We start from the raw sequence: 26,514 nt of genomic DNA on the forward strand, positions 1-26,514 counted from the left end.
ATCATTTTTATTTTATTGTCTCTGTCTACCCATGAGCAATCAATATTTCTCCAGTTGTTTAGATCTGTTTTTATTTGTGTGAAAAGTGTTTTGTAATTGTGTTCATGTAGTCCCTGTGTGGTCCTCAGTTTTTGAAGGTTATTCTAAGAGAGTACAACCTTTATTGATTTCTTCCAAATTGAAAATGGTTCATAATGCCCTGGTGACAGACTCTGTTTACTATCTGAGAATCAGCCTAACAAAGCTGGGAGAGATTTGTCTCAGGTAGTCTGAAAACTAAATGAGGAATTCTTTGACCATGGCAACCTGTTAAACAAGGAAAGGTACAAATGGTCCTCAGTCCACTATGAGGAATCTTCACAGGCTCTAGACATGATAAACACTGAATAACAACAAACATAAGTTGATAGTATCTCAGACAGGAAAACTGATTTCAGACAAGGGAATAATTTCTGAATCAGTCAAAAAGCATGTGTGTGTTGCAGTTTAGCTATCGATTAGTTAGAGTAAAAATCAAAATCAATACCACTTAAAATAGTTCTAACCTAATTTAAAAAAAAAGCTTTTAGTGCTGAAAAATGGATAAAGATAAAGATACTGGCTTTGGTTTCTACTGTTTGGGGTTGAAGTTAGTAGATATGAAGCTTTCATCACAACTAAGAGGTCAAAAGGGCCACCAAAATGGCCTTAGTTAGCTAACAGTTTATCTTCTTATAAAGAAACATAAAAGCCGAGTTAAATATTCACCAAGGACACTCTCAAGGTCTCTCTTAAGAACTTTAGAATTGATTGTATGATGTGGGAGACACTGGTCATGGCGTGCCCTTATCAGAGAAGTTTTTGGGCTCTATGAGCAAAGCAGAATTGAATTAGTTCAAAAGAAACTTGAGATGCTCAAAGTCAGAGAAGCTGCCCCAAATGTTCACAGGGACTATTTTTGTCCGACTTATGGCAGAGCATTCCAAGCTCGTATTGTCTGATCAGCCACAGTTGTATGTAACTTAATTCTAACATACTGATGTCATTTTGGTCCTCTTCAAGAATGTAGGACAACTGCAAAATCTGACTCTTTTTGTGCAGCAAAATAACTGTTTGGACATGTATACATATATTGTATTTAATTTATACTTTAACATATTTAACATGTATTGGTCAACCTGCCATTTGGGGGAGGAGATGGGGGGAAGGAGGGGAAAAGTTGGAACAAAAGGATTTGCAATTGTCAATGCTGAAAAATTACCCATGCATATAACTTGCAAATAAAAAACTATAATAATAAAAAAAAGAAGGAAAAAAAAGAATGAAGGACAACAACCAATCAACCAATCACCCATAGAGAACACTGATAGGAGGACAGGGACAAGAACAGTATAAAGTGTGGATGAGCTATGATGTACACCACTGAAAAGAGTAATCACATGTGTGTGGTAGTGTTTCCTGAAGTACTGAAGTAATAATAATATTATATACTTACAGATCATTTTGAACTCTTTAAAAAATAACTAAAATATAAAGAGACATTCTTCTTGTAGAGTACTTATAATACATATAATACAATGAATACTGGTAGGTTAAGTCTGCTCCTGGTTCATGCCTTCTACTCTGCTCAGTTCTATCTTTGGAAGATACCATGATCTTAAAAAAAAAAAATTAGGCTATTCTCCAGGCTGTTGGAGAAATTCTTACATATTCTGGGGGTAATTCTTTCTTAGAGAGTTAAGTGGTAGTGGACAATTTAGAAAGTAATAGATGAAAAATTAAAAAAAAAAACACCTTCCTTTGAACCTCATGCCTAGTAAATTAGAGGCAATCCTCATCCCTAGCTTGGCCTCCAGGGAAGGGCTGTTGTGTCTTCAAGAAGGTGATGATTTCTATATATTCTCAATTTTCTTCCTAGATCATCATGCCCTGGATCTTGTCAGATAAGATCTTTGAGAAAGTCCGAGCTTTGAGTACTCTTTCCCGACAACTGAGATTCATTTGCAACTTTCCTACACTAAGAGTGAGTGTCCCAGGTTTGTGACATTGTCCTCTTCCAAGCTATGCCCATGGCACTGGGATGGACCCTTAGTATATGCTCGACTTGGGCTTCCTAGGGAATAGATAGAGGAGTAAGAGGATAGATGTTCATAAAGCTTATAAATTCCTTGCACAGCTCCTTCTGTTGCTCTCCTATGTGGTGGGATCTGATTTTTCTGGACATATTTATGATTGGGATGGGGGAGGATTATCCCAAAGAACCTCCACTTCAGCCTTTTCTGTGTCCTAATCTCCCTGTTGAGAAGTTGGAGAGAATTCCCTTGCTTCTATAAAGGTGGGATGAACGTAGGGTTGTTGAGAAAAACTTGGTCTATGGTGACCAAAGACTTGGAGTTTCAACTCCTGAGATGAAGATGAAAGAAGTAAAATTATCATGGGTGGAGAGTAGTTAACTCCAGGGTTTGGAGAGGTAAATGGTTCCCAATCTTTTACAAAGCACTTAGAAGATTTCAAGATTGGTGGGAACTTGATGGGCATCTTGGGCCTCTTCTGTATGGACTATAACTATGAAGTCAGCTCATGGGCCTCAGCGGCACTCCATTACTGCTTCAAATTCTTTGTGAACCAGAGGCGTAAGTGTTGAAGAAAAAAATGTTGATATTATATTCTGTGTTTTAGGGACAATTCTGCTAGAAGTAATTTTTATTGATTTAATATTATTCAAAATCCAAGGACTTCTATTTGAGAGAGAAAAATGTTTTATGTGATATAGTCTTACCGCTGTCCTATGCCCTCAGATGTTTCTTTCCCTAAAATAATTTAAGCTAACATTTATAGGAATCTTGAACTAGGAAAATATCATAAAGTCATAAAATACAGTTTTGGGTTAACATTCTACTTCATCCAATGGAATAATCATCATTTAATCTTTTGGGAGCACTCCTGAAAAAACATACAGTCTTCTTTGATTGCTCTCAAAAGTTCTTCCTCCACTGGTCATAGGTAACTTAACAAAAGGACAACCTCTGATCAATACCTTAATCCCTTCAGGAAATGGAAAAGGAGGAACTGTCCTTAGGTGGGTCAGTGGATCAATATCCTCATCCTTTCATTGGAAGAGAAAAAGCAAAGGTTGGACCTGTGGTATTTCTTCTTCTAAGTTTAATTATTACCCATCATCCATTTTCTGAGGTCTTTTATTCTTAAACCTGTATACATTTCCTAAAGGGAAAAAATCTGGAAAGGACTTTAGACTGGATAAAACATTAGTTTTTTTAAAAAAATATTTTCAGATCTCATCATACAAACCAATATTTCCAAGTCATATTTCCCAAAGAGCACCTCATAGATTAAATAAACAGTAAACTGACAGATATTTTAGACGGCACTGAACTCATCCCCCACATTTTAGAGATCAGTTTAAAAGGCTTGTCCAAAATCAAGTGGCCAGCTCATTAGGGGCAGAGCCATGACTAGAACTCAAATTCTTTAACTGATAGGCTAAACATTTTGATATTATTCTATTAATATTATATATCTTGTGGCCTTCTTCAATTTGGGATCCTCATTTAGCTGCATTGAGTTAGGATCTATCTTCTCCAAACTCACTTTTCCAAATCCCCACTAATGACACATTTAGTTCACAACAGTTATTTTTAACTAAATAGAAATGGAAATTACATAATCACAGCACATTTTCATCTTTCTGTAAACCTTAAACTCACTCTCCATCATATATGGAGACAATTGATGAGAAGAGAGGAGCCTTATTAACCACAGATGGGAAACATATGGGCATCTACATATGAGAAAATATACATATAGAAAACATAGATTACCAAAAAATTCTAAGAGAGCCAAACCATGACTCTTATACTGCCTAACTGCCAGGGTCTTCCACTGATGCTCCATCTCTTTTTTGTTGAACCTAGTCCTTATGAGGCATTGCTCCTTATTCTAATTGGTAGTCAATCTGGGCTGGTTTTTAAAGGTCGTCTATAGACTGATACCATCTATAGTAGCTGCTGTAGTTATACCTCTTTTAGCCAACTCTACCAACCAGAGATGGTGCAGTTAAGGAAGTTCCTCTCCTTTTGGTTGAGAGGCAATATAGCTCTTTCAGATATTCCCATTAACTGTCTCTTTCTGAACCTCAGATATAGTCCTTAGCTTGAGTGCTATCATCAGAGTTAACTGAAATACTGGGTTTCATCTAGAGCTGAGAAATCTTAACATAGGATCAAATTTAGGATGTCTTCAAGCTTGAATGAAAAAAAGACATCTTTATTTTTACTATAGAGCAGCTAGGTGGCAAAATGAATAGAGTACCAGACCTGAAGTCAGGAAGACTAATCTTCGTGAGTTCGAGTCTAGAGGTACTATATTGGAAATCCTTTTGCCTTCAGAAAGTTTATTGCTATGATGTTTTCTTCAGCTCTGTCAGGCTTCTTGTCCAATAATTATAAAGTTTTCTGCAGTTTCTTTTTATTCAACCTTCTCAGCAAAGTTTTTCAGTCAATGATTATGAAACACATTCATTTTTAGACATGCTGGACCAAAAGATACAGAATCCTCAGCTGACATCAGGTCTGACTTTTTATTAGTTCTTAGAGAATTTATTCTTTTAAATGGTTGTCTTCTTCTAAACTTTTTAGCTACCTGGTCTTCTACCATCTTCCTTGAATCTCTCAATTTAACTCTCACTTAACTTACAATAAGACACCAATTCATAATTCTTGTCATACCTCTTGGTTGAAGGTTAATCTACTCAGAGCTTTACTTCCTTAAATAGAAAAGTGATTGAGAGGCACTGGGTAAATTGTTTTACACTTATTCTTACAACCCCTCTGTTTTATGAAAGTAGTCATTACTGTACTTGTTAAAAAAAAAATTAAAAATTCCAGGGACCTTTTAGGTTCTTTTTAGAACCTTCATGTCACTTCCTCCAGTTTCACACCAGAGCCTCCCTCCCTCCCTCTCCTCTCCTCTCCTCTCTCCTTTCTCTACTCCTTCCCCTTTCCTATGCTCCTTTCCACTCCTCTCTTTTCTCTCCTTCTTCCTCTCCTCTCTCTCCTTTTCCTTCTCCCTCTCCTCCCCTTCTCTTAGTGTTTTTCTCTCTCTCTCTGAATGTCTGTCTCTATTTCCTGCCTCCCTTTTGACTTTGTTTTCTCCCTCTATTGTTTCATCTGGATGAATAAAGATGCTGCAGATAGAAACAGGTAATCCTGAAAGAGAAAGCTGAAGGGAAAAATTCAGGTCAGTATTAAACATACACAGTTTGGAGGGATTAGTGGGAATACCTGGGTAGAGATGTTTTATAAGCAGCTAGAGATATAGTTCTGAAAGTCAGAACATAGGTGAGGAAGCTAGGTAGTGCCGGTCTTACAGATGAGGAAACTGAGGAGGGCAAATTAAGTGACTTGCCCAGGACACTCAGGTGTGCTGGAGCCAACTAAACTGGTTTACATTTTTTAATGTGAACATTTAAACCTCAGAAATCAGGACATGCTACAAAGTAGGGCTATATTTATTTATTTTTGTTGACTGTAGAGATTTTAAGTGATAGTAATGTAGGTAAAATTTAAATGTGTGTCAAGTGCACATTTCATTTTTGGAGAGCAAGTTGTTAAACATTAATCAGCCCACCACTGCCAGAGGCAGGGTGGAGGGTGGGACAGAGTGTGACCTCACTCCCTCGCTTGGGGGAATCGTTTTTATAAATGCAGAAGTTGAGATTGCAGAAGTAGAGATTTCGTGGAAATTTTCAGTTTCAGGATTGACTGGCAGATGATGAGCCTGTTACTTCACACCCTGGCTCCCAACTCCCTTCCCATCCTTATTTACAACATCCCTTACCTTCTCTTCTCTTCCCACTTCTATTTCCCACTTGCTTTCTACCTTTTTCTTTGAGAACTGTAATCAAACCAGCCTCTGGAAAGGGTGTGCCAATAATTTTTCCTATTAACCCCCTCCCCAAAATAAATACAACATTTTCCTCTTGTTCCAGTCACCATCTCTGTAACTTCCCAGATTCAAAACATCATTTCCTGGCATTGGCTCTCATATGGTCTGCCCTATTTGAATGTAAGCTTCTTGAGGTTGGAGCCTATATCGCTTTTGTATTTGTATTCTTGGCACTTACCATAGTGCTTGGCACATAGTAGGCACTGACAATCAGCCTATTTGGCAAATACTTCATTTGGGGAAACTCTTTCTGGACCATATCTTTCTCTTCCCACTGTGCAAAAATCAGCATCCTTGATCCACCGAGCATGCTGGAGGAGAGAACAAGGGGGAGGACAATATATCTCACATACACCCATTCTTTTTACCCCTGCCCACCAAACCTCAGGCACCACATTATTGCCTGAGGCAAAAGACATGTCCTGGATCCAGTTTAAATTATGTTTTGGGGGAAGTGCACCAGCATGCTATTCTCTATAGCTTAGTCTTCAAAATTGCCACACCAACATCTTACTTCTATAGTCTCCCACAGGAGTCTAAATTGTTTAATTCCTGCAATTACAGTCCCAGAAGTTCCATTCCTAAGGAACCTATGGAAATCTGACCCCTATTTCTCCCACTCCTAAAAGTCACATTCATTTATTCATGGTCCATACTTCCTCAGTGTGGGAGCACTGTAGCAGGTAAACTGACTCCTGTCAACACTGATCAGTTTATAACCATAAGATGGAAGCTATGGTGTGCTAGAACTGGCTCATATCAGCTCACAAAACAATTGTTAAATTTTCAGTGTGACCATTTTATACCTTGGATAGCGAGTTACGAAGCAGGACTTGATTTACTTGTTGATTGATTATCTAGACTGAAGAAAGTAATGGAGAAAATTAAACAATTCAGATTAAACTTGAAAGTAAATACATTATATATATTGTCTTCCCTGCTTCTCCATCATTTTACAGCTGAAGAAATTAAGGTCTAAAGAGGTAAGAAGACAGAGATGTTCCATATTCTTTCTTATAGGCTTTTCCTAGTGATCTGGTTTCATGGGAATTTACCCGTCCTGTTGGGCAGAAGTTGTTCAACCTTGATGTTTGTCTGTCTCTGAGATTTGGGAAGAAGTGGGAGTAGGGAAGGAGATGGGAAAGGAGGCTTGCTTTTCTCTTTCCTTCCAATGGAGGAAGGTTGTGTTTCCTAATGGTGGCTTTGTGGATCCTAGAATCGGTTCTGAAGACTGAGGAAGAACGGCAAAGGCTTCTAAAAAACTTGCAGAAGGATTTCCAAGCAAATTGGGCCACCAGCCTGCAGTATATCCTTATGGTAACCCTGGCTCTCCCCACACAGCCTGCACTTGGGATGTTATTTGGTGGGAGTTGGAGGTGGGGGTAGGAGGAGAGGTTAGAATGGATTATGGGGCCCATGTTGATCTAGAGATCCATCCATAAAGCCTAAAACTGCATGATTAGTTGGGAGGCTCATTCCTGAAGTTGTTCTTGGCTTGGCATTTTAGCCATGCAAGGAATTCTTTCATTCTTTAATTAATACTTAAAAATATAATTAATTCTTTCATCTCTATGCATAGATATCATTCTATTTTATTTCAGCCATAGTATGTCTCCTCCTATTTTGCATATTCAAAGCACTCTGCTTGATTCTGTCAGGGTTACAGAGATAAAACAGGATTGGAGTTCTCTCTTTAAGGACCATCTAATATCTTGGCAGCAGTTTTGGGATAAGAAACCAGAGAGTTATGTTTGATAACTTTGATTTGCCTCCTTATCACCTCTTCTGATTCACTGCTTGCATCATGGCCTGAAGAACTGCAGGAAATAAGAGATGTTGGACATTTTTGTTCTTTTTTAGCTAAAACATTGAATTGGTTCTCCTTCAAGAGAAGGTGTCCCCCAGTCCTTTAGAGATTAGTATTTTTCTCAGACTGGTGCCCAATTGAGTCTAAATGGAAGCATGCTATCTGTCATTTGTAAAAGGTGATGGTCAGAGATGGAGAATCGAGACACAAATGAGGAACCCAAGAAACTTTCCCCCTCCTTTTATGGCTCCTTAATTTGGATTGAAATAGTAATCATTTTCCCAAACATCTGGTACTTGTACTCAAATCTAAAAAAAAAAAAAAAAAAAAAGCATACTAAAGCTGAAATGGAAATCCCTTTTGGATCATTTTTTATTTTGAAAAATCTGTCTCTTTATCCTAGAGAATAGAGTCTGTTGTACTTTGAATTTGAACTTTGCATTTGTTGATAGCTGAATCTTTCTCTTCTGTAAAACTAGCCACATAAGGCTGTTGCTGATTTCATCTGGGTCTTTGCTCTCATTTTGGGGGGTTGGAGGTAGAGGAAGGGACTTTATCAGAGGGAACACCTGACACTATTCTTCCTTTAGTTTTTCAAGAAATTTCTAAACCCCAATGAGAGGACAACCATTATAACATTGTGTGTGAAGGCCATGACCGTTGGTAGCAGGTATAACACTTGGGCACCTGTTCAGATGTTGGAGCAGTTAATAAATGAGCCTCTTCCTGATCTCAGCAAGGTAGGGAAATTTAAGAGACTTTTGGGCTTAGGGCCTCCCTAAGGTAGTTTCTTAACTTAGGATCAATTAGCTAGGTTTACAAATAATTTTTTTGATGCCATTATTGTAGCATATACCTGTGATCCCTGCTAATAGGAAAGGCAGAGGCTTAAAGAGTTCTAAGCTGCAGTAGAGTTAATGTTAATCAGGTGTCCCTGCAAAGTCTGGAAGTACTATGGTGAGTCTGCCCCTTCCCCCCCCCCCCCCCCTTCCCAAGGAAGAAATCATTGGGCTTTCTAATGAAGGATAAACTAGGCTAGTGTGGAAATAAGAGTGGTCACAGTGGACTGTGATATAATGGAAATTATTTTAACTAAGGTGGGGTGGGGAAGGCTTTGCTCCAAGGTGGAAAATTGCTCCAGAGTTAAAAATTTAAATGGCCCACTGACTGAGGATTATATTCTTCTGAGGAAAGATGCAGGTTCCCTCACATGATGTAAAACCTGGGGGGTAAGAGAATGAGGTGGACCTGAGTTGAGGTCAAGCAAGTGATAGGTTGGTGAGTTTGGAGTCTAGTGGAGATTGGTTCTCCGGGAAGGAGTAGGGCCAATTCTTTCAGAGAGAAGGCAAATCTCTTTTTTATTTTATTTTATTAAAGCTTTTTATTTACAAAACATATGCATGGGTAATTTTTCAACATTGTCCCTTGCAAAACTTTCTGTTCCAAATTTTTCCCTCCTTTCCCTCACCCCCTCCCCTAGATAGCAGGTAGTTCAATACATGTTAAATCCAATATATGTATATATATTTATAGTTATCTCGCTGCCCAACAAAAATCGGGTTAAGAAGGAAAAAATACCCGAGAAAGAAAACACAATGCAAGAAAACATCAACAGAAAGAGTGAGAATGCTATGCTGTGCTCCACACTGAGTTCCCATGGTTCTCTCTCTGGATGTAGATGGCTCTCTTTATCACTGAACAATTGGAATTGATTTGAATCATCTCAATGTTGAAGAAAGAGAGCCATGTCCGGCAGAATTGATTTTCATGTACTCTTCTTGTTGCAGTGTATGATGATCTCCTGATTCTGCTCATTTCACTCAGCATCAGTTCATATAAGTCTCTCCAGGCCTTTCTGAAATCATCCTGCTGATTGTTTCTTACAGAACAATAATACTCTATAACATTCATATACCACAATTTATCCAGCCATTCTCCAATTGATGGGCATCCACTCAGTTTCCAGTTTCTAGCCACTACAAACAGGGCTGCCACAAACATTTTGGCACATACAGATCCCTTTCCCTTCTTTATGATCTCTTTGAGATATAAGCCCAGTAGTAACACTGATAGATCAAAGGGTATGCACAGTTTGATAACTTTTTGAGCATAATTCCAAATCGCTCTCCAGAATGGCTGGATCCATTCACAATTCCACCAACAATGTATCAGTGTCCCAGTTTTCCCACATCCCCTCTAACATTCTGCATTATCTTTCCCTGTCATTCTAGCCAATCTGACAGGTGTATAGTGGTATCTCAAAGTTGTATTAATTTGCATTTCTCTGATCAATAGTGATTTGGAGTACCTTTTCATATGACTAGAAATAATTTCAATTAGAGAAGGCAAATTTCAACAGAGAATTAGGTTCCACTTCATGCTCTGACAATAACTCTGGGATTCTGTTTCCCATCTCTAGTTGTTTTGATCTATATTTTGCCACTGGACCCAGATGGTTCTAGAGGGGAAAGTTGAGACTGGTGACTTTGCACAACCATCCCTCACTGAAATCCAGGTCACTTGCATGTCCTGGCATCTCCTCCCTGATTTCATGGTCCTCTTTGAGAACAAAGGACAAACAACAACAAAAAATGGAGTTGTACCATGTAGTTCCTTAGGTTTCTTTCAGCCCTGAGAGTCTGTTGGACTCCATTTAAGGTACCTCAGCCCAGCTTCACTTAAAAGGTAAAGGAGCTGGTCTCTGGGATTGTGAACAAGCCCTTTCTCTGGGAGGAAGGGGAAGGTCTTGTTTCTTCATCATAAAACCAAGGAGTTAGATTAGTTGGTCCTTGTGTTGCCTTCCAGCTCCAATGCGATTCTTTGAGGATTCCTCTGTGTGTGTGTGTGTGTGTGTGTGTGTGTACTCCCCATTAATTAGACTTCTGGGGTGCCAAATATGAAAAAAAAAAACTAATTATTCTTGATAATGAAGGTCACTTAGGATGTTCCCAAATAACCCTCAATCAACAAGAACTTATTAAGACCCTATTTTATAACTGTTTGGACATGTATACATATATTGTATTTAATTTATACTTTAACATATTTAACATGTATTCTGCCTGGCATCTAAGGGAAGGGGTGGGGGGAAGGAGGGGAAAAGTTGGAACAAAAGGTTTTGCAATTGTCAATGCTGGAAAATTACCATGCATATACCTTGTAAATAAAAAGCTATAATAATAAAATAATAAAAAAATTTTTCTTATAGGGTCAGTAAATGAGGCTTTAATCAGAAAAAAAGACCCTATTTTATATGGGCTACTGAGCTGGGCACTGGGAATACAAATACAATGGTGAAACAATTCCTGTTTGCAAGGAGTTTAGCTTCTAATGCCTGGCAAGTATTCAAAAAAGCTTTTATTAAGCATTTACTATATGCCAGCATATACTATATATATATATATATATATATATATATATATATATATATATATATATACTATTTATATTCCTGCCCTCACCATAGTAAAGGGAGCTAAAAAATCAGGATAAGAAAAAGGCTGGATGAGAAAGTACTCTTGAAGTGATGGCTAGCTGGAGAAGAGATAACAAGTACATAAATACCTACAGCATAATATAAAGTGACCCTTCTGTCTACTCACATGGCCACTTCAAACTCAACTGGAAAGGGGGAAGAGTGTGTGAGACACAAAACAATTTCTACATAAGGAATTCCCACCAGTCACACATTAACTTAATTTTAAAAATGTAAAGTTATTCATGTTTTGTTGTATTTATTTATTTGTTCGTTCATTCATTCATTCAAATACTTCTCCATCACACTTTAATCTGGTTTGGGTTTACTAGGAAGTATTGTTGATGGGCTGCATGTTTGACATTGCTGGCCCAGAAAATGGCATCAGCCTCCCACTTGCTCAAGCATCTGCCCACTCCCATCTGTCCAACACTTTGCTGCTCTTGTGATTTGCCTCCTCCCATGGCTTCCTTTACAACCTTGCCTTAGCTGATATATATATATATATATATATATATATATATATATATATATATATATATATATATATACTATACTAGTATATATATACTGTATATATAGTAGTGTATATATAGTAGTATATGTAGTATATATATATATATATCTACTATACTAGTATATATATAGTATATATATATATATATATATATATATATATATATATACTTGTTGTCTTCCCCATTAGAATGTAAACTCTTTTCTAGTAGGAATTGTTTTATTCTTTGTATCCTTAGTGTACAGCACAAAATAGGAGAGTCCTACAGCCTTGGAGTATCCTGAGGTCTCTCTCTTCCCCTACTTGAATACCCTATGGTTCTTTGGCATTTATTTCCTTTGCCAGCTCATTTTTACAGATGAGGAAACTAAGGAAAATAAGGTTAAGGGACCTGCCCAGGATCACACAGCTAAGAAGTGCTTGAGACTAGACTTGAACTAGGGAAGATGAGTCTTCCTGACTCCACCCCTGGTACTCTATCCACTGTACCACCTAGCTGCCCCAATGGATATCTATATTTCAATATAATTATGGATTTCCTTTGTAGTCCTATGTAGTTTATTTTGTGCACTTATTAGTATTATTCTGAGAAGGGGTTCACAGGCTTCACTACCCTGTCAGAGGGATCGAAAACACACAGAAAGGTTATGAACTCTTGCTCTTGCTCACTGAGGGTCCTTTTCATGCTCTGGGTTCCAAGCTCTATTTATGATGCTAATTTCCGATGCAAAAACTCTATGTCTCTGAGGCTTACTACTATCCAATTCTGTTTCCTCCGTGTGTGGAGCCGGAGGCTCCCAAGAGGAACACGTCCCCACCTCCACTCAGGTGCCAGAATTGATCGAGATGATTTACAACAATCTGAACAACATAAAAGATTCCAGTGCCATCAAAATCATTGAGAAGTCTATTCAAGAACTGGCCCAGAAGTATCCTGATGAGGTCATGCTGATGTTTCTCTCCATCCAGGATAATGCTCAGTAAGTCAGTGCCACAGCCCCAAATCTATCTAGGGTCTCTCCATCCCCAGCCTTAGGATCTTCCCTCCCCCAACCTCTTATTACCTCTTCTCTCTCTCCTAGAGCCTTAAACTCTCAGCCACTTCCAGATCCCATCTCCAATTGTCCATGAGACATCTAAAACTGAATGTATTGTAGACATTTTAAACTCAACAGGTCCCAAGCCAAATTTGTTCTCTTTCCTCTCAAACGCTATTCCTCCTAGTCTCCTAGGTTCTTAACCGGCGGGTCATCTTCAATCCAATTTTTCTTACTCTTCACATTCAATTGGTCTCCAACATACCCTCTTCTCTCCTCTGACATTGTCAATACATCTGGATCTCACTCTGTTTGCTTTCTCTGTCAACTCCCAAGATTTTAGGAGCAGGAAACAAGGGAGGGCCTGGTTACCTTTGGGATGCAGGGTCTCTTGAGGGATAGTTCCTTGAGAATGCTACTCTCATAGCCCATTTATCTTTTCTGAAGGTGTCTGGGACAACTGCTTAGGTTAGAGATAATAGGTAATTACAGGGACACCTCAGTCCTGCTCCATGCTTTAGTATGGATCAGTCAGTAAGACGGATTCTCTCTGTTGCATCTTTTCCCCACTCACACTGCTTCTCTTTTCCAAGCATCAAAATTTATGTTAGACTCTAAAGCTTGGGAATCTGAATAGATCATTCCCCGAATTTTTCTGTTCCCTGTGAATGTGTGGTCAAAGGCAGATTTTACTTAATTTGTCCTTAAGAACATACAGTAATTAGTTTTCAGTTAATGAGTATTTATTTTCTCCTCCTGCCACTCTACCCACTTTGATTTTTTCTAACTGATTGATGGAATGCCTTTTTCTTTTTATTTGGCTTTCAGAACATTTTAACATCTATCATTTCCATTTAAAAGTGAACTACCCTCCCCCTCCAAACATTTCTGGCTTTGCATTTCCTGAAAGCCCATGTCCCCATCCATATAGCAGGGGAAAGTAATAATAAAATGAATGAACTGACTGTAGTTCAATCACAGAGTTCTCCTAACATTATGAACTCTCACTGTGGCTCCAGTAGTTTGTAACTGACAGCAGGGCTGTGAAATTACAAGAGAGCTTTCATAATTATCCTTTTCATTAATTTTTTATTATAATAACTTTTTATTGACAGAACATTAATTTTTTAATATATAGTGAGAGAACTATGAACATTTCTTTTCAATGTATAGTAGTTCCCCTTTCATTTTTTGAACAAATATGCAGAATCAAATAAAAACAAATTCCAACCTTGGCAATATCCAAAAATATATATTTCATTCTCCATCTCTAATTCTTCAGTTTTGTTTCCTCACAAGTCATCTGGAATTGTAATTGGTCGTTGCACTGGCTAGAGTTCTTAGGTGTTGCAAAAAAATTTTTTGTAGTTATAATGTTGCCACTCTATAAATTATTCTCCTGGTTCTGCTTACCTCATTCTATATCAATTAATGCAAATCTTCTTAAATTTCTTTAAATGTATCCCTTTCATCCCTTATAGCATAAGAATATTCCATTAATTCATTTATCATAGTTTGTTCAGTTATTTTCAATTGATAGGTATCTCTTTAGTTTCTGGTATTTTGCCACTACAAAAGGAGCTGCTATAAATATTTTATATGTGTGGTCCTTTTTCTTTTGATCTCTTTGAGGTTTCATTGGGTTGAAGGATACGTACATTTTAGAGACTTTGGGGGTATATTTCTGCTTTTTAGAATGGCTGTACCAATTCATGACTGGGCCAACAATGTATTAATGTGCCTATTTCCCTCCATTTATCTCCAACATTTGCCATTTTCCCAATCTGATGGACATGAGGTAAAACCTCAGTTGTTTAATCTTCATTCCTCTAGTTTTTAATGATTTGGAGCATTTTTTATATGGCTGTTGATAGCTTGGATTTCTTCCTTTGAAAACTGCCATTCCTAACCTTTGTATTTAATATGATTTTTATAATGGATATTAATGAACTGGTGAAGGATGTGTAAGACTCTGGGGATGAAGTAAAAGGAAGAGGAGGGGAATGAAGAGAAGAAATGAAGGAAGGAAAGAAAAAGGAAGAAACAGAGAAGGAAAAAAAGAAATGAAAGCAGAATCTAACTTTTCTTTCAGGCAGGGATGATTTTGTTTTTAAATTTTGTATCCCTAGGAACTGAGAGGCAGGATGGCCTAGTGGATAGAGAACTGGCTCCTGAGTTAGGAGTCCCTAATCATACTTGGGTGTATGTCTCTGGGAAAGAATGCTGTTTTGTGCCTATATAGTATAGGCACTTAATAGATATTGTTGCATTGAATTGAAGAGAAGGGATGGTAAGACAAAAGCAGAAAGAAGGGAACAAGAACAAAGAAAAAAAGATTTCCAAGGGGGAGAGAGAGCCAGGCAAAACCTTTTCCCTTCTGATGCTTTGTGGAACCTGCAAAAACATGGTCTGAGGTGGTCTAACTAATAATGGGTTTCCAACCCTACAGGGATCGAGAGCTGTGGAAGATCCTGGCAGCCTCCTCCAAAGGCTATGATAACATTCTGAATCATCTGCTGAAGAGGTTGAAGTCTTTAAATGTTCAGGATCCCAAGGAGTCCGAACAATCTGTGGTGATCAGCTCTGTGGTGGTACGTTGATGGAAAGCCAATAGGACAGGGGATGGAGATAGAGCTTGGAAGCAGAACTCCCAAACTCCATGGAGTGCCCACCCCTTTGCTTTCTTTACAATACCTGGGAGCAAAAAGGGTGCTTGGAGGGAGGAGAAATGACACAGGTTGGGACTCGTTAAGGTGATTGCACTGAGCTGAGAGTCAGGAGATCATTTGTGTAAGTTGTAGTAAGAAACTGAGTATCTTTGGTTCTTACTTTTCTCCCTTGTGGATAATGATTCCTGCCCCTACCTACCCCACAGGGATAAGGAGGGATGCCTTGAGATAGTAACTGTGAAAGTGCTCTGAAAAGCAGAAAATGAAAAGTTAAGAAAGGCCTTCAAAACCACAGCTAGGTATGGTCTTGACACACTATAACCATGTCCTGAGGGAGTATGTTATAGTGGCTTTTTAAGGGATTGAACTTTTGAAAGTGAGTAGACCAAATAAAAGTGATAATGCTATTTCTCTCTGCTTCCTCAGGCCAGCAGGGCTCTCAATGAGCTGCTTTTGGAATCCAGTTCTATGGTAGAGGTGGAGACCTTCTACCCTTGGCTGTACATGGCCCTCCTGTCTCTGATCTCCTTCCTCGTGTTTGAAGGGGGCAGCAAGAATCTCCCCAAGCAGCCAGGGATGCCTGAATGGCTGAACCCTGTGAGGTACTCCCCACAGAATCATAGGGTTTCAGAGTTAGAAAGGATCTTGGAAATCTTCAAATGCCATCGTCCCTTAACAGAAATCCTCTCTGCGGGCTTGCTGACAAGTAGTCATCCTTCCTCTTTTGAAAGAAGTGATGGGAGAGAAAGACTTTTTGAGACTGCCCATTTCATTTCAGGATTAACTCCAATTATTAGCAAGTTCTTCCTTATATATCTATAGGTATTAGTTTTGGTTTCTGGGGTCAAGCAGAATAAGTTTAATCCCTTTTCCCTATTACAAGTCTTCAAAAACTTGAAAATAGCTCTCACAGTCCCCTTCAATTTTCTTTTTCTTTTCTTTTTTTTTTTTTTCCAAACTAAACATCCCCAGTTCTATCTAAAGTTTGTCCTGTTTGTCAGTCTGTTTAGTCTGTTTACCATGGAACCCATTCTCTTTGTATGTACTCTAGTTTTTTAATATCCCTCCTGTGTGGTAGCCAGAACTGAACCCAATCCTTTGGTTTTATTCTGACCAAGGCAGCAGAGTACACCAGGTCTCTTGTCTCCCTTGTTTTGGACTCCAGATGCCTAGCCTAAGATCACATTATTGACTCATAGGAAGCTTTTAGTCTATGAAACCTCCCCAGGCCTTTATCACATGAATGTTGTCTAGACAAGCCTCTCCCATCCCTGTATATATGGGATTGATTTTCTTAACCCCCAGTGTAAGCCTTTGCAGTTATCCTAATTGAACTTTTTTTTTTACAACACAATGACCAAGCACTTAATAAATGCCAGTTCATCGACTGATTGTTAGATTCAGCCCATCACTCTTAACCTGTACTGTTGTTTTGAATATCTTATTCCATCTCCAGTACACAGTCCATCCCTGCTTCCAGTCATTTACAAATTTTGTAATCATGTCATCTCTGCCTTTATTCAAGTTATTAATCATGACATTGAACAGATCTGAACTGATGATTCTTGGGCTCACTTCTCTGGAGACTTCTTTCCAGACTACCTTGAATCAGTCATTATCTACACTTTGAATCTAATTCATTTGATTATAATTGATTACAGATTGATCTAACTTTACTTTTATCTAGTTTGCATTTCCCCACCTTACTCTCAACCATAGAATGTAAGGCTTTGTCTGATGCCTGTCTGAAATGTAAGAATCCTCCCTCTATGTTATTTCTCAGATGTTATTGAAGTAGTGCTGTCCAAAAAGACAAAAAGATTTCACTCATATGACCAGTTCTTAATGAAGCTATACCGCATGATCACGCTTCCTTTCTAGGTGCCCCCTAAGTATCCTTTTAGTCACATATTCGAGACTTTTGCCAAGAATGGAAGTCAAACTCAACTTATAATGTAAGGTCCATACTCTTCCATTTCTTTGAAAATTGAGGCAATATTGTCCTCCAACCATAGGATAAATACCTTTATTGTTCTCTACAACTTTCAAAGATCACAGACAATGGCTAAGTAATCATTTGCACAGATTCTTTCAGGACTCTCAGATGAAATTTGACTGAGTCTGGTGACATCCACTCATTGGGGCTCCTAGGAGCTCTCCTACCATCTCATGTGAGCAAAGGCTTTTTAGTTGAATGGGACTGTAGCAGATATCTAATCCAGTCCTTTCTTTTTAGATGAAGGAAGAGGCCCAGAGAACTGTCTTGGTCAAAGTCACCTAGGCAGTAAGAACTGGGATTCAAACCCCAATTCTCCTAACCCAAAGTCTAGGTACTTTCCATTGTATCAGTCTAATTGAGTTTAACTTCCCAGTTGATCACTTTTGTTTCATCCTTGCCTGTCGAAATATTGTCCTTGTCAGGAGAGAAAATGGAAGCAAAATACGAGCTGAGAAGTTCTGAGCTCATTTCTTTATCAGTCCTTTACCTTGTCCTAGTCACCTACAGGAATTCTATTTTTTCTTTCTTTGATCTTCTTATGGAAGGGAAGAAGGAAGGGGGCATGGAGGGAAGAAGGGAGGAAGCAAGAAAGGAGGGAAGAAGGAAGGAAAAAAGGAAGGAAGAGGAAAAGAGTAAGGAAGAAGGGAAAGAGGAAGGAAAGAATGAAAGAAAAACGGAAGTAAACAAGGAAAAAAAGGAAGCAAGAAAGTAAGAAGAGAGGGAAGGAAAGAAAGAGGAAGGAAGGAAGGAGGACAGGAAGGAAATAAACCAATAAATCAATAGACACATAAATTATCAAGAGCCTATTATGCGTCAGGCACATACATTTCCTCCCTCTATTGTCCTTAGCATTTTTTATGAACTTAAGCTAGTTCTGAGAGCCAGCATTCCTCACACTATCTTATATCTTATCCGTGTATCTAGTTATATCTTCTAGATACTCAGAGCTTCCCTTTAATCAATTCTTTTCCATTTGATTGAATTCAAATTTGTTTGGTTAGTCCATCCAAAACTTGTTTTTTGAATTTCCCAAAATAGATTGACTTATCTACAGATATGTGTGTGTATATATGTGTATATATATACATATATATATATATATGTATACATATATATGTATATATCTCAAATTGCCTTTATGGAAAATCAGGCAAATGTCTTTATGCCCTTGTGTGAGTTCTATAAAATGTAACCTCACAAAGACTTGTGGAAGGAGTTACTCCTTATTTCCAGCTCTCTTTATGAAAAGATCTAATAATTTTTTTTTCTAAAATTATCTCAGATTTTGGAGATTCTCACAAAATTCTCCTCATGTCCTGTGGCTATTCTTGGCTACTTTGGCTACTTTCTTCCTCTCCTAATGTAGTGTCCTAAGGAGATCTCTCACAGCCGTCTACTCATCACCTCTGTGACTAAGCATCCCCCTTCTCTTGTCTATACCAGTGGTTGGAATACTGTCTTCTGGGGGTACCAAGTTGTCTTTCTTCTGGAGTTAAGCAGCTCCCCATTTCCTCCAGGAAAATTTCCCAAATAAACAAACTAAAAAGAACTAGATAACATTATTTCTAAATTTGGGTTATCTTTCCTACTTTTGTTGTTTTTCGGCTGTTTCAGTAGTGCCTAACTCTCTGTGACCCCTTCACGGCAAAGATACTAAAGTGGTTTGCCATTTCTTTCTCCAGTGCATTTTACAGATAAGGAAACTGAGGCAAACAGGGTGAAGTGACTTACCCAGGATCATATAGCTACTAAGGGTCTGAGGTCAGATTTGAACTTAGCAAGATGAGATTTCCTGACTTTGGGCCTGGCACTCTATTTACTGTGTTACCTAGTGGCCCATCTGCCCTATTAGATTTCCCATTTACTTCTAATGATAGCTGTCAGTTATATAGACCTTTAAGGTTTACAAAACATTTTACCTATGACATATCACTTGATCCTTGTGAGATTAGTGCTATGATTATCTCCATTTAACAGATGAAGAACCTGAAGCTAGGAACGACGAAGTCCCTTGCCCAAGGTCACACAGCTAATAAGTATCTTACACAGAATTTGAACTCATGTCTTCCTGATTCCAAACCCATTGCTCTACCCACTATACCAGTGATGTCAAACTCAAATAGAGAGGGATCCCTACCAGCACACATTAACAAAAAAACTACAAATACTATTATATGGGTAGTGTGTGTTTTTTTTTTTTTATTTTGTTAAATATTTCCTAATTATAATTTATTGTTTCTGGCTGCACTCAGGAGTTTTACCTGCATTTCATGACCAGCAGAAGTCTGACCTTTGTGCATAAAGCCCTCAACTGTAGCAATAGACTCTGTGCCAGGGAGTAACATCATGCAAAATCACACTGACTCAGGACTTCTAGCCCAGCTTTACTAGTGATTTACTGAGTGATATGGGCCAAGTCACATAACTTCTTTGGGTCTCTGTTTCCTCTTCTATGAAATGATTGCTTGAAAAAAAAAGCCATTGTGTTCTATGAACTACAAAGTGCCATATAAATAGACATGCTGTTACTATGTTACTAGCACCTTGTAGTGTATCTGTAAGTACTTAATTCCTGTAGCCTTTCATAGCTCCAATATTCTATGCTTCTAAGAGACACAGGAAATGATTGTATTTGGATACAATAACAACAGCTAGCATTTATATAGTGTTTTGAGATCTCCAAAGCACTTTACATGAATTAGCTCATTTATGATCAAGGGAGAAACTTTTGGACCTCAATGTCCTCATCTATGAAACTGGTGTAACTCTGTTTCCCTGGGTGTTTTGGGCAAAAGTTAAATGAATGAGTAGTGAAAACACTAAGGGGTGATTTCTTGTTAAGGGACAGCTGGTAGGTGACTTTCCCACTCTTTGCCATTTTCACAGCTGTACCATTGAGGCCCTGAAGACTTTGATCAGCTCAGCTGGGTATGGGTACCAGGTGTCTTTCATGCAATATCACAAGACCTGGGAGCTCCTGGCTGATCCTGAGGGATACTTGGATGGAATCGCCTTGGTAGCCAAGTAAGCTTTCTGTCTGGGATCAACATCTTGGGCTGCACTCTCCTGTGACTGAGACCCTGGATTCTGTTCTCTGCTTCCCATGACAGGTCTATGATCATTAGAAGCTGCTGGCACATTCGCCCCATTGTCAGTCTCATCTTTAACATCCTCAACGGGATTGAAGTTGGGAGTTCGGTTACTGCCTTGGCTATCTTCACCGAGGTCTGTGAGACTCAGTAAGGGATTGTTCTGGAGGGGCCAGAGGCAGGAGGAAAGGTGGCCTGGGCTTCAGGGTGGTGCTGCATGGGTGAGGAGGCAATCTAGACATCCAGACTTGTCCTTATTTCAAGGATGATGATATGAATGATAATAACAATAGCTATTTTTAAAAAATGTAGTGCTTTAATGTTTGCAAAACACTTTGCATTTGTCATCGCATTTGGTTCATAAAACAACTCTGGGAAGTAGGTGGGAGAAGATAAGGGATAATAGAGAAGAGATTGAAGGAATCTTTTTGCAGATGAGCAAGCTGAGCACTGGAGAGCTTCAGTGGCTGGCTGAAACCCAAGTCCTCTGCCTCCACATCCCTCCTTTCACTCTATACATTGTTTAATTCAGTTTGCTGAGCACTCCCACTGTGGGGGCCAAGGCTGGCCCCTGATCTCTGAAAGAGATTATCTTTTAAGATAAGACTGAGACACAAATAGCCACTTAAAACACCTTAAAGCCACTTAAAGAGACATGGAAATGAAGTAAGAAGTGTGAGCTAATCATGACAAGAAGATTGTCCTCTAATTGGAGAGATCAGTCGGAGAAAGCTTCACACACAATATGACACCAGAATTGGATTGGTCTTATGGGAGTGAAATCCTGTTGATTTGAACCAGGGACCCCAAGATTTTCTCTGATTGATTAGGAAATGATCTCAGTCAGGAGACATCAAAACAAAATCTTGGGACTCAGATGAAATGAAGCAATGAGTCCAACAAAACAAAAACCAAGCCCAGCTATCCCCACCTTCACTTGCAGTTTAGTTTTAGTGGGTTTTAAGGCTAGTAACAGAGAGGGGTGATCATGAACTCTGTTTCAGTGAAATATTTTTCTTCTCTTAACTTAGATTAGAAAGAATTGCAGGTAGCTGAAGACATGGGAGAATGTTGGAGTTCAGCTCCTGTAGTGAGATGAAGTGTGATAATCAGGAGGCTAAGGAGAAAGAATTCAGTTAGAACTCTTCAATTTTATTGATCAGGATCACGAATATATATATATATATATATATATATATATATATATATATACCTTAAATGCTTATAGGTTTAATACAAAGTACACTCTATTAAAATTCTTATAGCCTAACAAAATCTACTATGATGTAAATGATTAAACCTCTTAAGCCCCGAATCTTGATTACTTAGAAAAGTAAATAGTTGAGATACGCATCAGTGTAAAATTTATTATACCATTATCTTAGGTATCCTTTTCCCAAATGCTTTTAGTCTCCTTGTGGACATTCATTCCTGTCCTAAGTTCAAAGTTTATCTTTAGTCTGTTGAGTAGTGTTTGCATTTTGTTTCACTCACTAGAATCCCAATTTATAGTATTATCAAACATGTCTCTGCTATAAGAAAAGAGATGTTGGTGAGCCAAGTTATAATAAAATTTAAGACCTGGAATGGATTCTTACCTCCTGGTCCTCTATAGTAGAATAATAATAAAAATAGTATTTGGAGAGATGTTATAGTAAATGTAACTTTGGGCCTTGAGTCATGAAGATCTGAGTTTAACTCCCAGCTCAGAAACTATGTGACCCTTGGGAAAATCACTTAACGGTTTACCTCAATTTCTTTATCTGTACAATGAGCTAGAAAAGGAAAAGTCAAACTGCTCTAGTATTTTTTGCCAAGGGTCATGAAGAGTTTTTCATTTCATGATTGAAATTGACCCCACAGTAATAAGCATAATAAAGGTATTTGGAGGAAGTGAACAAGGGAATGACTGATGGATATTTATAAATGTTGCTCTTAGCGAGAAATTCTCATCCAGAGGGCACGCCAGTGTTCTTTCCCTGAATTCTTCATTGATTTAATGCCAAATGTAACATCTAAGAATATGTCTATATATTCACAGCAGCAGCTCCATATTTTCAATTCAACATTTAAAACTCAATCCTTCCTAATTAGTTGCTTATTGATGTGTGTGATACAACTATCACTGATTGAGGTGGGGCAGCACTAGGATCTGATACCTCTACCTGTGAACAGATGCAGGAGGTCAGTCATCATCATCCATATATGGGCTTGGAGCCATTGTTTTTTCTCTCCCTTTAGGGGAGATGGAACCAACGTGTAGTGTTGAGATGAGAATATGAAGATGCTGCCAAGAATCAACTTACATGTTTTCCTAGATGTCACAATTGTCATGGGTATACATTCACATGAAAAAACACTCACATGTACTCTAGACCAAAGTTTCTCATTGAACTTTGAGTGTGAAAATTTGTAAATGCTCATCAGCCTTTCCCTCGTTCATCCTTCTCTAAATACTCTGATTATTGTTTCAGTCATGTTGTTCCCATATAGTTCCAGTCAGGCCTGACTCTCCGTGACCCCATTTGAGGTTTTCTTGGCAAAAATACTGGAGTGGTTTGCCACTTCCTTCTCCAGCTCATTTTAAAGATGAGGAAATTAAGGCGAATAGGTTTAGGTGACTTTCCCATGGTCACATAGTTGCTCAGGGTCTGAGGTGGGAAGTGGAATATGATGTCAGAATTATTTTCACAATAATAATATAATAAAGGGTTTTCATTTCCAAAATGGAAAATGTAGATCTGATGTATAGATTTGCCCATTTCTGAGGACATTCTTTCAGGTGTTTTGATAATTGGTAGGTATGAGCAGCTGGGCTCATACAGCTGGCCAGTCTTCTCTTCTATCTGTACCTTCACTTGAATGCTATTCTTTACACCATTTCTTCATTGGAAGGTATTACAGTTAGTATGTCAGCCATTCATCCATTGCCCTTTGGACAATGAAATTGTGATTCTTTGAAGACTGTGGTGTTCCAAGATTGGCAGTCATATAACATCATTGGGAGAATGTTGTGATGTTAAAAAGACAGACACAGATGTCCATCACATTAATAATGCCTTCGAGGTATTTCTTGATTTATCCAGTTAGACTGTAAACTTCTCTAAAGGTCAGGAAAAATGCCTTCTTGATTTTTTTTATATCCTACACAATATCTAGCACAGACTTGGACACACAGTAGTTACTTGATATATGCTAATGCCATTCATTCAAATGGAAGAATAAATGAATGAATGATTTCTACATTCATGTGTGGTCAGTCATTGGAATCCTTTGAAGCATTGTTAGCTCGTACTGCCAAGTTCCTGAAAGTCACAAACATTTCTCATTTGTCTCTAAGCTTCTTTTTGCCTTTGTTTTTGGCAGCTGCTCCGCAACACAGAGGTGGCAGTCATGACAGATGAAACCATCATCGAACTCCTTATAAATTTTCTCCAAAAAAATGAACCAGTGACCCAGCAGCTGGTGCTAAAGGCAGCAGGGAACTTTGGGATGCATAAGGAGACGGTAAAGTTGGGGGGAGGGGGATAATGTGGGAGATGGGGGCAGGCAAGGTAGCACAGCTTGAGCATTGTGCCAAAAAAAGTGCTCTCAACGGGTGCTGCCATCTAGGAAGGACTGGGCAAAGGTGGGGCCCTGGAACCTCTCTACCCGTTTCTGACCAAGCCTAAGGTGCTGGCCAAAGGCATCTGTTTAAGGGCTTGGAGCTTTATGGGGAAAAAATTCTCAGAGCAAGTTCCCTAACAGCTAGACTCCTAGGCCACATAATCAGTGTCCTTAGAGAATTTGTAGGAAACTAGGATTGGAAAATGCATGATATCACCCAGTTTGATGCTGCTGGAAGTTGTTGGAAACATTGGGAGTTGAGGATAAGGGGGACACAGATTGGGAGCTATCAGCTTCTGGCCCCTGGTGCCTCCGGGTGAATGCAACATGATTCTTTGGTCCATGCTCAAAGGCCTCCCCATTGGGGAAGGATCCTCCCACTTCTCACCCCAACCAGGCCATCTCAAGCTCAACATGAGGTTCTGGGAGGTGGGTAGAGTTGTGTGACATCACTGGCCCCAGGGAGCTGGATTCCAAGCTCCTCACCTTCTGCGGGTCTGTGCAGAACAAGTTCTTCCGAATGCTGCAGCCCTACATCCTGAGCTGCTGCTACTCCACAAACTCCAAAGTCGTAACAGAAGCATTTTTGGCTCTGAGATGCATTATCTACAACCTCACCTGGACCGACTCCGTCATACTGCTCATTGAGATTTCCTGTGCCCTGCGACCCTTCTTTGATGATGTGAGATTTCAGGGATTTTGGAGGGGGTACAGAGAGACAGCAGGTGGGGACCCTTTCTATGCCTTTTCCATGCCCAGCTGCCATCTCAGAAATCCCAAAGAAATGAATTCAACCTCTGTTCAGTTTTTACAAGTGTTTATTAAGAAGTATTCTGGATGCAAAGAATGCAAACAAAAATGATCCCTGACCTAAAACTGGTTCTCTACTAGAAGGAGGAAAAGGCATTGTGCACAGAAAAAGCACTGGATATAGACTCAGATCAATCTTGCCTCTTGCTTAATTTCAGTTTTTTCATCTGTAGAATGGGAATAATACTAGCAGGGTTGTTGTGAAGATCAACGTGGTACTATGTAAAAGAGCTATAGAAATGTTAGCTGTATGTTAACAGTATTATTAATGTCAATAATCATAGAAAAATATGTCCCCAAGGCATGTCATGGCAGATAAACACCTGGCTTTGGGTCAAGAAAACTTGCATTCGATTCCTGCCTCTTGACTAAACCTCTAAAATACAAAGCTGAGGGACATTAGCAGAGGGAATTTTCTAACCTGGAATTCCCCATCTCAGTAACATCACAGTCCAGACCTCTCCCTCCTCCCAAAATTGCATACATATAGCACGAGGGGATTTGGGGAGGGAGAAAGCAGCAACAACGGAGGCACTCAGGGGAGACTTTGTGGAGGCTGTGACATGTGAGGCTGAGCCTTGAAAGAGAAGAAGGATTCTGAGAAAGGATGAGGAAGAGAATGGCGTGGGAGAAATGATAGAGCAGGGACGTTGAGCCATTCTGAACAAAAGTGGCTTTTGAAATTGGGAGAATAGGTTGTATGCAGAGAAGAAGGATCCTAAACAAGAGTGACGGGGATGTTAGGGAAGATCAGCCCTGTTCTTCTAGATATATCTGAGGGAGGGTCAAGAAAGGCTTCATAATTGCACATGTTTAACCTATATTGGATTCTTGGGGAAGAGAGAGGGAGAAAGGGATGGAGAAAAATTTGGAACAAAAGGTTTTACAAAGATAAATGTTGAAAACTATCTTTGCATGTATTTGGAAAAATAAAATACTATTATAAATTTTTTTTAAAAAGGAAAACTTTATGCTGCTAGTAGTATCTGAGTGTGTATGGGGAGGTTAATTTGTGAAAAGCACAGTATAACCCTAGAAGGAGTGGGCTATAGTTATTTTTACATTCTTAAATTTTTTTTCCATTTTCAACAATTACTTATATAAAATTTTGATTTCCTTTTTTCTACCTCCCTCCCTTTCCTCTCTCTTGCTCAAGACAGCAAGCAATCTGATAAAGGTTATACATGTACAATCATATTAAACACATGGACCCTAGTTCTTTTAGCTGGGAGAAGATCCTAGCTGTGTATGACTGAACAAGGAGCTGGATCTTGTTAACTTCCAATCATAGAATATTTGAGACAGACAGGGAGGACCTTAGACTCTATCTACCCATAGGGCATGGATTTTGAGCTAGAGTAATAATGACAACAATAGTCAGCATTCATATAGTGCTTTTAAGGATTTGAAGCATTTTATAAAACATCTCTTATCCTCACAACAATCCTGGAAGATAGAGACCATTATTATGGCCAAATCCAACTTTTAGCCCAGGGGTTCTTAACCTTAAGTTCCATGGATAGGGTTTAGGGGATCCATGAACCTGAATGGGGGGAAAATTC

At 38.8% G+C, this 26,514-nt stretch overlaps 1 protein-coding gene across 3 annotated transcripts in view; it reads left to right on the forward strand.

The window, feature by feature from the left end:
* The window catches only part of LOC100923971 (maestro heat-like repeat-containing protein family member 7), a 37,372-nt gene that overhangs the window by 5,559 nt on the left and 5,299 nt on the right, over positions 1-26,514 (forward strand). For all 3 annotated transcript variants that reach the window (XM_031937112.1, XM_031937113.1, XM_023504066.2), the window contains exons 7-17: positions 1,898-2,002; positions 2,477-2,612; positions 7,160-7,260; positions 8,341-8,490; positions 12,571-12,722; positions 15,229-15,370; positions 15,875-16,050; positions 20,334-20,471; positions 20,558-20,672; positions 23,903-24,043; positions 24,648-24,824. In XM_031937112.1, coding sequence (XP_031792972.1) covers positions 1,898-2,002; positions 2,477-2,612; positions 7,160-7,260; positions 8,341-8,490; positions 12,571-12,722; positions 15,229-15,370; positions 15,875-16,050; positions 20,334-20,471; positions 20,558-20,672; positions 23,903-24,043; positions 24,648-24,824 — 1,533 coding nt within the window. The remainder of the gene's footprint in view (positions 1-1,897; positions 2,003-2,476; positions 2,613-7,159; positions 7,261-8,340; positions 8,491-12,570; positions 12,723-15,228; positions 15,371-15,874; positions 16,051-20,333; positions 20,472-20,557; positions 20,673-23,902; positions 24,044-24,647; positions 24,825-26,514) is intronic.

This window comes from Sarcophilus harrisii, chromosome 4 (genome assembly GCF_902635505.1).
Source record: "Sarcophilus harrisii chromosome 4, mSarHar1.11, whole genome shotgun sequence".
Taxonomy (NCBI): domain Eukaryota; kingdom Metazoa; phylum Chordata; class Mammalia; order Dasyuromorphia; family Dasyuridae; genus Sarcophilus; species Sarcophilus harrisii.